Genomic DNA, 14,968 nt, shown 5'->3' on the forward strand with positions numbered 1-14,968 from the left:
TAGGTCCAGATAACAATGCAAGCCCTGAACTTCAAAGTCTCTGGCGAGAGCGCGGTCGTTTAACTTATCTGCAGGGAAAACTGGTCCGCCGTTATGTAAATCCTCGTACCCATGAGCGAGTGTTTCAGATTGTGATACCAAGACAAGACGCTCCTTTGATCTTGGATGCGTATCATAATCAGTCAGGACATTTCAATGCCCAAAAGACAGACCGAACCATCAAGGATCTGGGTGGGAATGCACCCTCAAATTGAACAGTGGTGCCGGGATTGTGCACAATGTGCTTTGCGGAGAGGATCTAACCAACGGGCCCCTCTACAGGGCATTGTCACAGTCAGACCACTAGAGTTGGTAGCACTTGACCACGTCAAGTTGACTCCAAGTCGGTCCAGTTACACTTATGCACTAACAATGATTGACCATTTTTCAAAATTCATGGTTGTAGTCCCAGTAAAAGATCTCACTGGTAAAACAGCAGCTCGGGAATTGCAAAGAGATTTTGGGCGACCCTACGGTTATCCTGAAAAGTTCAAGGTCCTGCATTTGAGTCAGAGCTTTTTCAAGAGTTCTGCAACCTCTATGGGTGTCAAAAGATCCGCACTACAGCCTACCATCCCCAGGGTAATGGGCTTTGTGAAAAAGTCAATCAAATCATTATCAACATGCGGAGAACAGTTGCCCGTGAAAAACGATGTGAGTGGCCAGAGCTATTGCCAGAGATCACTGAGATCTACAATAACACCAGACAGGATTCCACAGGGTACACTCCTGCATACCTCCTTAGAGGACAGTTAGGACAGCTCCCCGCTGATCACCAAATGGGAGTGATTACAGAGGTTAGGTCCCCACCTTTACCAAATGACACTTGGGTAGCAGAAAGACTAAGGGTTAATAGAGAACTTCAGGAACTTGTGTGTAAATCTCTGGACCAGTCTAGACACAAACAAGCTCTCCAGTATGACAAAGGAGCAAATGCTCAACCATTGCAACCTGGAGATAAGGTCCTAAAAAGGTGACATGTTAAGCATCATAAGTTAGAGGATCGTTGGGAAGACAAAGCCTATGTTGTCCAAGAGGCACCACATGATAACCCTAAAGTGTGTAAAATTGTTCCAGGAGATGGAGAAGGTCCATCCCAGGTAGTGTCTCGAGATGATCTCAAAGTCTGTCCCTCCTCTTATACAAGTCCTAGAGTGACCCGTCGGTTACCAGCTACTCCACACGCTCTGTCACAACCAAGACGGACATTACCCTGTATACCCATTCCTGGCCAACATGGTACAGAATTAGGACTTGCTCTGGCTTCCCCTAACTTATACTTCTTTGTGAGACCTACGGTTACACCGTTGCAAAGAGAGATTCCTTCTGTGTTAAGGGAAACAAGTGACTCCATTTCCTTAGAGGACTTTGTATCAGAGACTCCAGATACTCAGGTACTCCCTGTAGACAGAGAGGAGGCCTCAGAGCCTGAAACAATTTCTCAAAGGAGATCCCAAAGGGTAATCAAGGGTAAACCCTCCATTCGCTACAGACCTTAAAGGAACATGCCAAGGTCAGCCATAGTAGACTGTGCATTTCAGCTGATCATCTGCCTTGGAAACTTTTGTTCATTTTCAGTTCAACAAACAAGCCATATACCTGGTGCCATAGTGGCGACACCATGCTTGGACTGCCCAAAGTTCTACCTCTATTTTTCTTATTTGGTTCTAACCCATTGAACGTTTATTCCACTTACTTTGGACTATGGGATATTTAAGCCATTGACTGTTTTCTGTGTTATTGGTAGCCCGAGGATGTGCTACATTCAAGAAGAGAGGGATGTAACCTCCTCACAGGAGTTACTAATGGTTATTTGGCCATACAAGTGCCTTACATGTTATGATAGTTTGTATATGTTGCCATGTTAATACTGTATTCATGTTCAAGCTGTTGTTCTCTGGTTTCATTTGTCCTGGTGAGCTGTGGTCTCCATAGCACCGCACAGTATAGTGGGTGGATCTGTAGCGGGAACAGGAAATAGTCATAGCAGAGAAAGGAAGTAGTATTCTGTAAGTAGCCAGGGAAGGAGAAGCAAGGAGAAGTGTGGCAGTGGCCATCTTGTGTTTCAGACACTGTGTGCTGTGAGGATTGCCACAGCAGCAGCAGGGCAGAGAAGCTGTGACAGCGCCCCCATCACTATCAGTAAGAGGACAGGATTATATCAGGCTAAGCAGAGCTATAACCCTGGCAGCCTGCACCGACCTCTACAAGGTAACTGAACTCTTGCAGGGGACCAGAAGCTGGACCTGCAGACATCTTAGACTCTCTGCTAATACATGGGAAGGTGTCAGCTGGCTACAAGCCACTGTGCCACAGCTCACTGCTACAGGACAAGTGACCAGCAGATGCCTGTTACAATAAAGCAGTGAGCACTTCTACTGATCCTGGCCTGGACATTGCCTTCCTTGCAGCTAAGCCCTGGGCACAAGCTCTTTGTTGGAGGGGAGCATTGGCACCCACATCACCATCTCAGCCCAGGGACAAGCGGGTGTCTCAATACTCCAACTGGCGTCACATCTAACTGACTCTGCCTATTACCCTGTGCACCTCTCCTGGGAGTTCTGGTGCCTATAAGGTGACAGTGACAGTCCAGCTTCCTGCACGGTTCTCCCGGGGTGGTTCCATTTACACAAAATCTCCCATCTAAATTGTGCAAATATTAAATCAGTTACTCAAATCAGATCCTCTGCCCGATCGGCCCAACGTTCATCTACTGCTACCTAGGGAATAATTTAGGATGTGCTTATGGGAAATTTAACAGTTATATGGGACAAAAAGTTGTCAAAAGCAGACTGCTCCTTTAATGGCCATATCTTGCTCCAGGTCCATACAAATTTCTGAAAAAGTCTCATTACCAAAACAAGTTTTTTTTCTCTCCAGTCCATATTTGATTCATATAAAAATGTTTAAAAAAAAATTTCGTTAGCACTTCTGAGATTTGTTAGCCCAAAAATCTGTCCATACATCTCGTAACTCTTTTCCAGCGTAATAGTGCACTAAGACAACATTCTTAAATTTGCAAAGGTCATATGAAAATCTATAGATATTAAATTTACCTCTAGGGGGTTTGGTAGGTAGAATATTGAGCTCATACAAGCAAATTCCCATAAAAGCATCTTCCATGGGGATGACCCTAGTTTCTTGGGCCACATCATAGATTTTTTTTGCCATATCCACTGAAAAGACATATCCAGGACCCGTGCAATAGGGTGGGTAGGTGGCATTTGGATAGATCTCCTTAGGCATGTACCACTTATAAGCCTTGCTCCTCATAGGACCAGTCTTGGCCTTTATGTCTCCTGTGAAGTAATTGTTACGCACCGGTAAGTCTGGATGAAGTAGCTGATGGACCAAGTAGTCTACATTAAAAAATATGTCTACGTCTGCCTTCATGACATAGCTGGCAGAAGAACAGAATTTGGTCACCCATTCCATACCCATCAAGGTTTTCAATGTCAAGTTGTAATAGGTGTCCATGAAGTCTTGTTGGATGATGTCCCCAAAAACCTTACTTTCTTCCTCCAACAACCTCTGGGTTTGGTCAGGGGAAACCTGAGGTAGACCCACCAGAAATATCCTGACCACATCAACATCATAAATACTTTCGTTACCCCATGTTTCCCGGATCGTATGTCTAGACGCCACATCATGGCTAGCTACACACACCATTATAACAAGGAAAGGCTTCCGGTTCTTGCATTTGTCTGGTTGGTTAATGAGGAACTTGTATGGATATGGGTACGGAGGAGCCAGGGGGTGCCGGAAAGCCGGGTAAGTCTTATTGTTCACAGGTTTTTCTCTCTCCTGTAATCTTACAGAATCTTGAATCCACTTGCTGATAACTACTTCTTTTCTGTAATAGTAAAATAAGTAACCAGACCAAAGAAGAAGGATCATCAGATGTAAAGTGAAGAACTTCAGTGAGCAGATTCGACCTTTCATGTTGTCCCCTGAAGTTCAAGACCTCACCAAGATTTCTGAAAAGGTTATATAAGAGAAAAAGTTTAGAAAACAAAAACTAGGGAAAAACTTCACACTATGATATGTCATGTAAGTTCCACCATCTACATTTATATGAGGTCTTAAAGGGGTGATCAAGGTTTTTAAAATTGAAGACTTTTCTTTAAAGCAGTTCTATAGATGACCTACCCTCAGATCAGTCGGGGGTCTGACTTCTGGCACCCACATCAACTAGCTGTTCTTAGTAACTGATACACACAAGTATTGATCATGGCATGTAATGATGAAGAGTCTGCAATGCTTTGAAACAGCTGATCAGTGAGGGTCCTGACACATGGACCCCTACTGATTTAAGAACCTGAATAACTCCTTTAACACATACATAAAATTAAGCAATTCCTAGAGGTGTCTTATGAAGCCCAAATGCAAAACGATGCACCTACACTGGGACCTATAGTAGTGGGGGACTCCTGAGTTGACCTGGATCGAGTGTGTGCTTTTATACTTTTCCAGACTCAGGTCCCAGTTTCAACTCTATCTGCATCCTTAGGACACAGATAAAGTTGAATGTAATGGTGGGCCACACAACGATCAGCTTCTGTTTGAAGATATCTGTGGTAGAGAGGTGTAATGATCTCCGAGCTGGAGATAGCACCACAGCTGAAGTCTGCAGGCACCTCCATGGGAGCAGGGCTAGGTTAGTATGGCCCCTTCTGGCCAAAGACAATTTTAGAATTTTTATTTTTAATAGAGATGAGCGAACACCAAAATGTTCGAGGTTCGAAATCCGATTCGAAAAGTCGCTCACTGTTCGACTGTTCGAACGGGTTTCGAACCCCATTATAGTCTATGGGGAACATATACTCGTTAAGGGGGAAACCCAAATCCGTCTCAGGAGGGTCACCAAGTCCACTATGACACCCCAGGAAATGATGCCAACACCCTGGAATGACACTGGGACAGCAGGGGAAAGAATGTCTGGGGGCATATAAATCACTTTATCACATGGAAATCCCTGTCAGCTTGCGATTGTCGCAAGCTAACTTTTTCCCATAGGAATGCATTGGCCAGCGCTGATTGGCCGAATTCTGTACTCTGGCCAATCAGCGCTGGCTCTGCTGGAGGAGGCGGAGTCTAAGATCGCTCCACACCAGTCTCCATTCTGGTCCGACCTTAGACTCCGCCTCCTCCAGCAGAGCCAGCGCTGATTGGCCGAATTCTGTACTCTGGCCAATCAGCCTGGCCAATGCATTCTATTAGCGTGATGAAGCAGTGCTGAACGTGTGTGCTTAGCTCAACTACGCCGGTGGAGTAGTTGAGCTAAGCACACACATTCAGCTCTGCTTCAATCAGCGCTGGCCAATGCATTCTATTAGCGTGATGAAGCAGAGCTGAGTGTGCACAAGGGTTCAAGTGCACCCTCAGCTCTGATGTAGCAGAGCCGAGTGTGCACAAGGGTTCAAGCGCCACCCTCGGCTGTGATGTAGCAGAGCTGAGGGTGCACAAGGGTTCAAGCGCACCCTCGGCTCTGATGTAGCAGAGCTGAGGGTGCACAAGGGTTCAAGCACACACTCGGCTCTGATGGAGACTGGTGTGGCGCGTTCTTAGACTCCGCCTCCTCCAGCAGAGCCAGCGCTGATTGGCCAAATTCTGTACTCTGTGGCCAATCAGCGCTGGCCAATGCATTCCTATGGGAAAAAGTTTATCTCACAAAAAACACAATTACACACCCGATAGAGCCCCAAAAAGTTATTTTTAATAACATTCCCCCCTAAATAAAGGTTATCCCTAGCTATCCCTGCCTGTACAGCTATCCCTATCTCATAGTCACAAAGTTCACATTCTCATATGACCCGGATTTGAAATCCACTATTCATCTAAAATGGAGGTCACCTGATTTCGGCAGCCAATGACTTTTTCCAATTTTTTCAATGCTCCCGTTGTCGTAGTTCCTGTCCCACCTCCCCTGCGCTGTTATTGGTGCAAAAAAAGCGCCAGGGAAGGTGGGAGGGGAATCAAATTTTTTTAGAGTTTTCCACGTGATGTTCGATTCTAATCGAACAGAGCGAACAGCGTGATGTCCGATCGAACATGTGTTCGATAGAACACTGTTCGCTCATCTCTAGTTTTTAACTTTCTGCTTTGAGAACTTGATAACTTTTACATTTATTTTTTTTGCACGCGAGCCATAGGAGGGCTCAATGTTTGCTGGACAAATTGTACTTCCTAATGGTATCAATTACCATTCTCTACAATGTAGTGGGAGGCTAGGAAAAATTCAGCATGGGGAATTGGAAAAAAGCTTAGTTTGTGCGACTTTCTTATGGGTTTTGTTTCTATGGTGTTCATTGTGCGGCCATAAAAAACAAGGCTTGAACCTGAGATCTTTAGATTGCTTGTGTCATAGACTACAAAACGACTGTATTACAGTCCTTTAGGAAATTGCTATATTCCTATTGAGACCTGCCATAGACAATCCTCAATAGGCATATAGTTAAAACAGGTCTGGGAGCTGTACCAGAGCAGGAAAGGAAGGAGGCTTCGGGGGTATCGGAGGTAGGCCAATTTTTTAAGTTTGGGGGCAAAAATGAAAGGGTCAATACTAGAGATGAACGAACACTATTCGAAACAGCCGTTTCGAATAGCACGGTCCCATAGAAATGAATGGACGTAGTCGGCAAAGTCTCCGTGCCAGCCGCTTCCATTCATTTCTATGGGAGTGTGAAACTCGAAACGGATGTTTCGAATAGTGTTCGCTCATCCCTAGTCAATACCCATGAACGGAGTAGGCTCTTATCATGGATATTTACGCTTGGGTCTCTGCTGTATAATACAGCGGAGATCCGGTGGCTATGGTGGATGATCATATTTAAACACCAGACTCCTACCATAATAGTAATGCATTACTAACCGTAAAAGGGTGCATTACGTGAGGGTCACTTGATAGGATACTATGTTAAGTGGGGGCCAATTTAGGAGACACTGTATGATGTGGGGGTTACTTGTGGGGCATCTAATGGCATGGGACCACTTTGGGGAACATTAAATTATTTGGCTGGAACTCGGGGAGACACTGAATTATGTTGTGGCCACTTGAGGGGTGAGGGGGCACTTGAGGGGACATTATATTAGGTGGGTTGGGGGCTAACAAAACCTTTGTATTGGTCCCACTAGTGTTAGTTGGCTTACTGTGAGCTAGAATTAGATGACACAATTTGTGACATTTATACCATTTTTGTATTTAATTAAAGCCACACCCATTTGTCAAACAATTCGGAAACTATCACGTTTTTATCGGTAACTGAGGATTATTACCACAACCATATACTCTAGTGCAGGATATAGTACAATCACCCTCGTACTATACGCTCTTACCTACACGCTCATGAATAGCTGTTCTTTACTTTTCCTCCTTCCTTTCCTCCTCTCCTCTTTTATCCAGATTTTAGTCGCTGACTACCATGTATCCTGCCTATTAATTCTAAATATTCTCATATAAATCTCCGAGCCACAATTACACGTTTTATGTAAACTTGTTTGAATATCAAACATAGGAACCAGTTTTGTATATGATAAGGCTATAATTTCCAGAGGAGCGGAGGCCCGACCGTATCCAGATAGGGCAATATGGGTGACTAAAAGCTAGAACTATTTTTGGACATCTCCTTTTACACCTATCAGTATGAACTATTATATTTCAAGGGATTTTTTTCAATAAACATTTCTGACTTTTCAGAAAATTAAGGTGTTTTTTTTTTGTAAATAGAAATAATTAAAAATATTAGCAGAGTCTAAAAATTTTCTCTAAACATCTTCAGGGTCTATTGACTTGATCCATTGCCAATGCCAGATCAGCACACAGTATCACATAGTATAGGTGCAGATACATCAGAACAGTACATAGTATAGGTGTAGATACACTAGATCAGAACATAGTATATATAGGTGCAGATACACCAGATAGTACACAGTATCACTTAGTATAGGTGCAGATACAACGGATCAGTGCATAGTATAATATATTATAGATGTAGATACACCAGATCAACACATAGTATAGGTGTAGATACTAGAGATGAGCGAACACTAAAATGTTCGAGGTTCGAAATTCGATTCGAACAGCCGCTCACTGTTCGAGTGTTCGAATGGGTTTCGAACCCCATTATAGTCTATGGGGAACATAAACTCGTTAAGGGGGAAACCCAAATTCGTGTCTGGAGGGTCACCAAGTCCACTATGACACCCCAGGAAATGATACCAACACCCTGGAATGACACTGGGACAGCAGGGGAAGCATGTCTGGGGGCATAAAAGTCACTTTATTTCATGGAAATCCCTGTCAGTTTGCGATTTTCGCAAGCTAACTTTTCCCCATAGAAATGCATTGGCCAGTGCTGATTGGCCAGAGTACGGAACTCGACCAATCAGCGCTGGCTCTGCTGGAGGAGGCGGAGTCTAAGATAGCTCCACACCAGTCTCCATTCAGGTCCGACCTTAGACTCCGCCTCCTCCGGCAGAGCCAGCGCTGATTGGCCGAAGGCTGGCCAATGCATTCCTATGCGAATGCAGAGACTTAGCAGTGCTGAGTCAGTTTTGCTCAACTACACATCTGATGCACACTCGGCACTGCTACATCAGATGTAGCAATCTGATGTAGCAGAGCCGAGGGTGCACTAGAACCCCTGTGCAAACTCAGTTCACGCTAATAGAATGCATTGGCCAGCGCTGATTGGCCAATGCATTCTATTAGCCCGATGAAGTAGAGCTGAATGTGTGTGCTAAGCACACACATTCAGCACTGCTTCATCAAGCCAATACAATGCATTAGCCAGTGCTGATTGGCCAGAGTACGGAATTCGGCCAATCAGCGCTGGCTCTGCTGGAGGAGGCGGAGTCTAAGGTCGGACCTGAATGGAGACTGGTGTGGAGCGATCTTAGACTCCGCCTCCTCCAGCAGAGCCAGCGCTGATTGGCCGAATTCCGTACTCTGGCCAATCAGCACTGGCTAATGCATTGTATTGGCGTGATGAAGCAGTGCTGAATGTGTGTGCTTAGCACACACATTCAGCTCTACTTCATCGGGCTAATAGAATGCATTGGCCAGCGCTGATTGGCCGAATTCCATACTCTGGCCAATCAGTGCTGGCCAATGCATTCTATTAGCTTGATGAAGCAGAGTGTGCACAAGGGTTCAAGCGCACCCTCGGCTCTGATGTAGCAGAGCCGAGGCTGCACAAGGGTTCAAGCGCACCCTCGGCTCTGATGTAGGAGAGCCGAGGGTGCACTTGAACCCTTGTGCAGCCTCGGCTCTGCTACATCAGAGCCGAGGGTGCGCTTGAACCCTTGTGCACACTCTGCTTCATCAAGCTAATAGAATGCATTGGCCAGCGCTGATTGGCCAATGTATTCTATTAGCCTGATGAAGTAGAGCTGAATGTGTGTGCTAAGCACACACATTCAGCTCTACTTCATCGGGCTAATAGAATGCATTGGCCAGCGCTGATTGGCCAGAGTACGGAACTCGACCAATCAGCGCTGGCTCTGCTGGAGGAGGCGGAGTCTAAGATCGCTCCACACCAGTCTCCATTCAGGTCCGACCTTAGACTCCGCCTCCTCCAGCAGAGCCAGCGCTGATTGGCCGAATTCCGTACTCTGGCCAATCAGCACTGGCTAATGCATTGTATTGGCGTGATGAAGCAGTGCTGAATGTGTGTGCTTAGCACACACATTCAGCTCTACTTCATCGGGCTAATAGAATGCATTGGCCAATCAGCGCTGGCCAATGCATTCTATTAGCGTGAACTGAGTTTGCACAGGGGTTCTAGTGCACCCTCGGCTCTGCTACATCAGATTGCTACATCTGATGTAGCAGTGCCGAGTGTGCATCAGATGTGTAGTTGAGCAAAACTGACTCAGCACTGCTAAGTCTCTGCATTCGCATAGGAATGCATTGGCCAGCCTTCGGCCAATCAGCGCTGGCTCTGCCGGAGGAGGCGGAGTCTAAGGTCGGACCTGAATGGAGACTGGTGTGGAGCGATCTTAGACTCCGCCTCCTCCAGCAGAGCCAGCGCTGATTGGTCGAGTTCCGTACTCTGGCCAATCAGCGCTGGCCAATGCGTTCTATTAGCCCGATGAAGTAGAGCTGAATGTGTGTGCTTAGCACACACATTCAGCTCTACTTCATCAGGCTAATAGAATACATTGGCCAATCAGCGCTGGCCAATGCATTCTATTAGCTTGATGAAGCAGAGTGTGCACAAGGGTTCAAGCGCACCCTCGGCTCTGATGTAGCAGAGCTGAGGGTGCACAAGGGTTCAAGTGCACCCTCGGCTCTCCTACATCAGAGCCGAGGGTGCGCTTGAACCCTTGTGCAGCCTCGGCTCTGCTACATCAGAGCCGAGGGTGCGCTTGAACCCTTGTGCACACTCTGCTTCATCAAGCTAATAGAATGCATTGGCCAGCACTGATTGGCCAGAGTACGGAATTCGGCCAATCAGCGCTGGCCAATGCATCCCTATGGGAAAAAGTTTATCTCACAAAAATCACAATTACACACCCGATAGAGCCCCAAAAAGTTATTTTTAATAACATTCCCCCCTAAATAAAGGTTATCCCTAGCTATCCCTGCCTGTACAGCTATCCCTGTCTCATAGTCACAAAGTTCACATTCTCATATGACCCGGATTTGAAATCCACTATTCGTCTAAAATGGAGGTCACCTGATTTCGGCAGCCAATGACTTTTTCCAATTTTTTTCAATGCCCCCAGTGTCGTAGTTCCTGTCCCACCTCCCCTGCGCTGTTATTGGTGCAAAAAAGGCGCCAGGGAAGGTGGGAGGGGAATCGAATTTTGGCGCACTTTACCACGTGGTGTTCGATTCGATTCGAACATGGCGAACACCCTGATATCCGATCGAACATGTGTTCGATAGAACACTGTTCGCTCATCTCTAGTAGATACACCATCAGCGCATAGTGTCACATATGCCCTATAGGGGCAGCCCCCTTAACATCAATCATGACTCAATTAATAAGCCTACTGACATGATGCGAAGTGTGTTGCTAAATTAGTATTTCTATTTCAAAAGGAACAGATTCCCAGCTATGGACAGCGCTGTTTTGGTCTTTTGAACCTCCTCAGCAAAGCGCAGGGATACTAATTTGAACAAGAACAAAAGCAAAGGCTTAGATAAAGGTGAAAACCCAAATTCTGATAAGGAAAAATTGTCAAAAGACAGGATCACCATAAAAATATTGTATTTATTAATAATCAAATATAAAAAAAAAACACCAAAATTGTAGTTCATATAAATATCAAAAATACTGGCTGAATATAGGAGGAATATAGGAGGACCAACACACCACAGGTGAGTGTCAGGCAACAATGAACAGTAAAATATAAACCTGCAAAAGTGTAACAAAGTGTATAAAACAAAAATATTATAATAATGTGTCAGCTAGCTGAATAGTATATGCAAAAAAATATATATATATATTATATATATATATATATATATATATATATATATATATATATATATACTAGAGGGAGGACCCGGCTTCGCACGGATATATTACATTTTATGTTTGTGTAGTGGCCCCATAAGAATTGTCCAATTTTGCACTGATGTATTTTGTATGCTGTTTCTGTGTATGTCCATAAGCGTCATGTGATTATGTGTATCTCATTTTGAATGTCAGTGAAAAACCTGTGATCAGTTGTTATGGATACCTGGAATAAAGCTGTATCTAATCCTTCCCCGTGTAGTACTGTGTTTAGATGCAAGTATCCAATCCTTGTTGGTGTGGTACTTTGTGCAGATGCACATATCTAATCCTCCCTGTGTGGTATTGTGTGAAGAGGCGCGTATCTAATGACTCTGGCGTGTGGTACTGTGTGCAGATGCGCGTATCTAATACTCTGGCGTGTGGTACTGTGTGCAGATGCGCGTATCTAATACTCTGGCGTGTGGTACTGTGTGCAGATGCGCGTATCTAATCCTCCCCCATGTGGAACTGTGTGCTGAGACGCGTATCTAATTCTCTGGCATGTGATACTGTGTTCAGATGCACGTATCTAATCCTCCCCTGTGTGGTATTGTGTGAAGAGGCGCATATCTAATCCTACGGCGTTTGGAACTGTGTGTAGACGCGCGTATCTAATCCTACAGCATGTGGTACTGTATGCAGACGTGTGTATCTAATCCTATGGCATGTACAACTGTGTGAAGATGCGTGTATTTATTCCTCTGGCATGTGGATCTGTAAGCAGACGCACGTATCTAATCCTACGGCATGGGGTACTGTGTGCAGACCTGCTTATCTAATCCTCTGGTGTGTTGAACTGTGTGCAGATGCACATATCCAATCCTCTGGCATGTGGTATTGTGTGCAGACGCATGTATCCAATCCCCCGGCGTATGGTACTGTGTGCAGACGCGCGTATCTAATCCTCCGGCGTGTGAAACTGTGTGCAGATGCACGTATCTAATCCTCCCCTGTGTGGTATTGTGTGAAGAGGCGCGTATCTAATCCTACGGCATGTGGAACTGTGTGTAGACGTGGGTATCTAATGCTATGGCATGTGGTACTGTGTGCAGACGCGCGTATCTAATCCTACGGAACTTGGTACTGTGTGCAGATGCGCTTATCTAATACTCTGGCGTGTGGCACTGTGTGCAGACGCGCGTATTTAATCCTCCCCTGTGTGGTATTGTGTGAAGAGGCGCGTATCTAATCCTACGGCATGTGGAACTGTGTGTAGACGCACGTATCTAATCCTACGGCATGTGGTACTGTGTGCAGACACGCGTATCTAATCCTACGGCATGTGGTACTGTGTGTAGACGTGCGTATCTAATCCTACGGCATGTGGTACTGTGTGCAGACGCGTGTATCTAATCCTATGGCGTGTACAACTGTGTGAAGACACGTGTATCTAATCCTCCCCGTGTGGTATTGTGTGAAGAGGCACGTATCTAATCCTACGACATGTGGAACTGTGTGTAGACGCGCGTATCCAATTCCCCGGCATGTGGCACTGTGTGCAGACACGCGTATCTAATCCTACGGCATGTGGTACTGTGTGTAGACGCGTGTATCTAATCCTCCCCCGTGTGATAATGTGTGCAGACGCGTGTATCTAATACTCCCCCGTGTGATACTGTGTGCTGAGATGCGTATCTAATTCTCTGGCTTGTAGTACTGTGTGCAGAGGCATGTATCTAATCCTCCAAAGTGTGATACTGTGTGCACACACACGTATCTAATCCTCCCCTGTGTCGTATTGTGTGAAGAGGCGCGTATCTAATCCTTCGGCGTGTGAAACTATGTGTAGAGGCACGTATCTAATCCTACTGCATGTGGTACTGTGTGCAGACGCGTGTATCTAATCCTATGGCATGTAAAACTGTGTGCAGATGTGCGTATCTAATCCTCTGGAGTGTGGAACTGTGTGTAGACGCGTGTATCTAATCCTACGGCATGTGGTACTCTGTGCAGACGTGTGTATCTAATCCTATGGCGTGTACAAATGTGTGCAGACGCGCGTATCTAATCCTCTGGAGTGTGGAACTGTGTGTAGACGCGCGTATCTAATCCTACGGCATGTGGTACTGTGTGTAGACGCGCGTATCTAATCCTACGGCATGTGGTACTGTGTGCAGACGCGTGTATCTAATCCTATGGTGTGTACAACTGTGTGAAGACACGTGTATCTAATCCTCCCCTGTGTGGTATTGTGTGAAGAGGCACATATCTAATCCTACGGCGTATGGAACTGTGTGTAGACGCGCGTATCCAATCCCCCGGCATGTGGTACTGTGTGCAGACGCGCGTATCTAATCCTACTGCATGTGATACTGTGTGCAGAAACGTGTATCTAATCCTATGGCGCGTACAACTGTGTGCAGACGCGCGTATCTAATCCTCTGGAGTGTGGAACTGTGTGTAGACGCGTGTATCTAATCCTACGGCATGTGGTACTCTGTGCAGACGCGTGTATCTAATCCTATGGAGTGTACAAATGTGTGCAGACGCGCGTATCTAATCCTCTGGAGTGTGGAACTGTGTGTAGACGCCTGTATCTAATCCTTCGGCATGTGGAACTGTGTGCAGACACACGTTTCAAATCCTTCAGTGTGTGGAACTGTGTGCAGAAGTGCGTATTTAATCCTCTGGTGTGTGGGACTGTGTGCAGACCCGTGTATCTAATCCTCTGGCGTGTGATACTGTGTGCTGATCTGTGTATCTAATCCTCTGATGCGTGTATCTCAGTTTGGATATCAGTGTTGTATTGTGTATGTGGAGTGACCGTGTGTATTGCAGTTGGAATATGAGTGAAAGTCTTGCAGTTTTGTATTGGCTAAGGGGGGGGGGGGGCACTGTGTTTGGAATGCTGTATCTCAGCAACGGTACGTCCGAGCAAGTTGGAGTCTCGTCTTAAACCTTCCCGGATATCTGAAGTATCTCTGTACCAAATTTGGTGAAGATCAGTCCAATCGTTTGGTTCGCATTAGAGAACAGACAGTCAGACAGACAGAAATTCATTTTTATAATATAGGGAGATATATATATATATATATATATATATATATATATATATATATATATATAGTAGCAATACCCCTGAATAGAGATAGAACGCAGTGTAGGTGCATAAGGGAATACACACATGTAGCCATGTACACAAGTGAGAGCATGGTAGCTAAATAATGAAGTGAGTGCAAGGCTGAAAAGACATTACATGACACAAAGATTAACAAATAAAAAACTTTGAACACAATATATTGCAAAAATAATAATGAATATGCCTACCAAAGACCGAAACGCAGAGTGAGAGACTATAGACCAGGGTCAGGGGATAATCATAATATGATGATAATATGATATATGATTGTCCCCTTAAACTGGTCTATAGTCTCTCACTCTGCCAAATCAGTATCCCTGCGCTATGCTGAGGAGGTCCAAAA

At 45.3% G+C, this 14,968-nt stretch overlaps 1 protein-coding gene across 1 annotated transcript; it reads right to left on the bottom strand.

Annotated features, from left to right (window-relative positions):
• Nucleotides 1-2,961: 2,961 nt before the first annotated feature.
• On the bottom strand, nucleotides 2,962-3,981 carry LOC142204758 (beta-1,3-galactosyltransferase 1-like). The gene has a single exon (XM_075276078.1). It carries the CDS (start codon nucleotides 3,979-3,981, stop codon nucleotides 2,962-2,964), a length of 1,020 nt encoding a protein of 339 aa, XP_075132179.1.
• Nucleotides 3,982-14,968: the final 10,987 nt, after the last annotated feature.

This window comes from Leptodactylus fuscus, chromosome 5 (assembly GCF_031893055.1).
Source record: "Leptodactylus fuscus isolate aLepFus1 chromosome 5, aLepFus1.hap2, whole genome shotgun sequence".
Classification (NCBI taxonomy): domain Eukaryota; kingdom Metazoa; phylum Chordata; class Amphibia; order Anura; family Leptodactylidae; genus Leptodactylus; species Leptodactylus fuscus.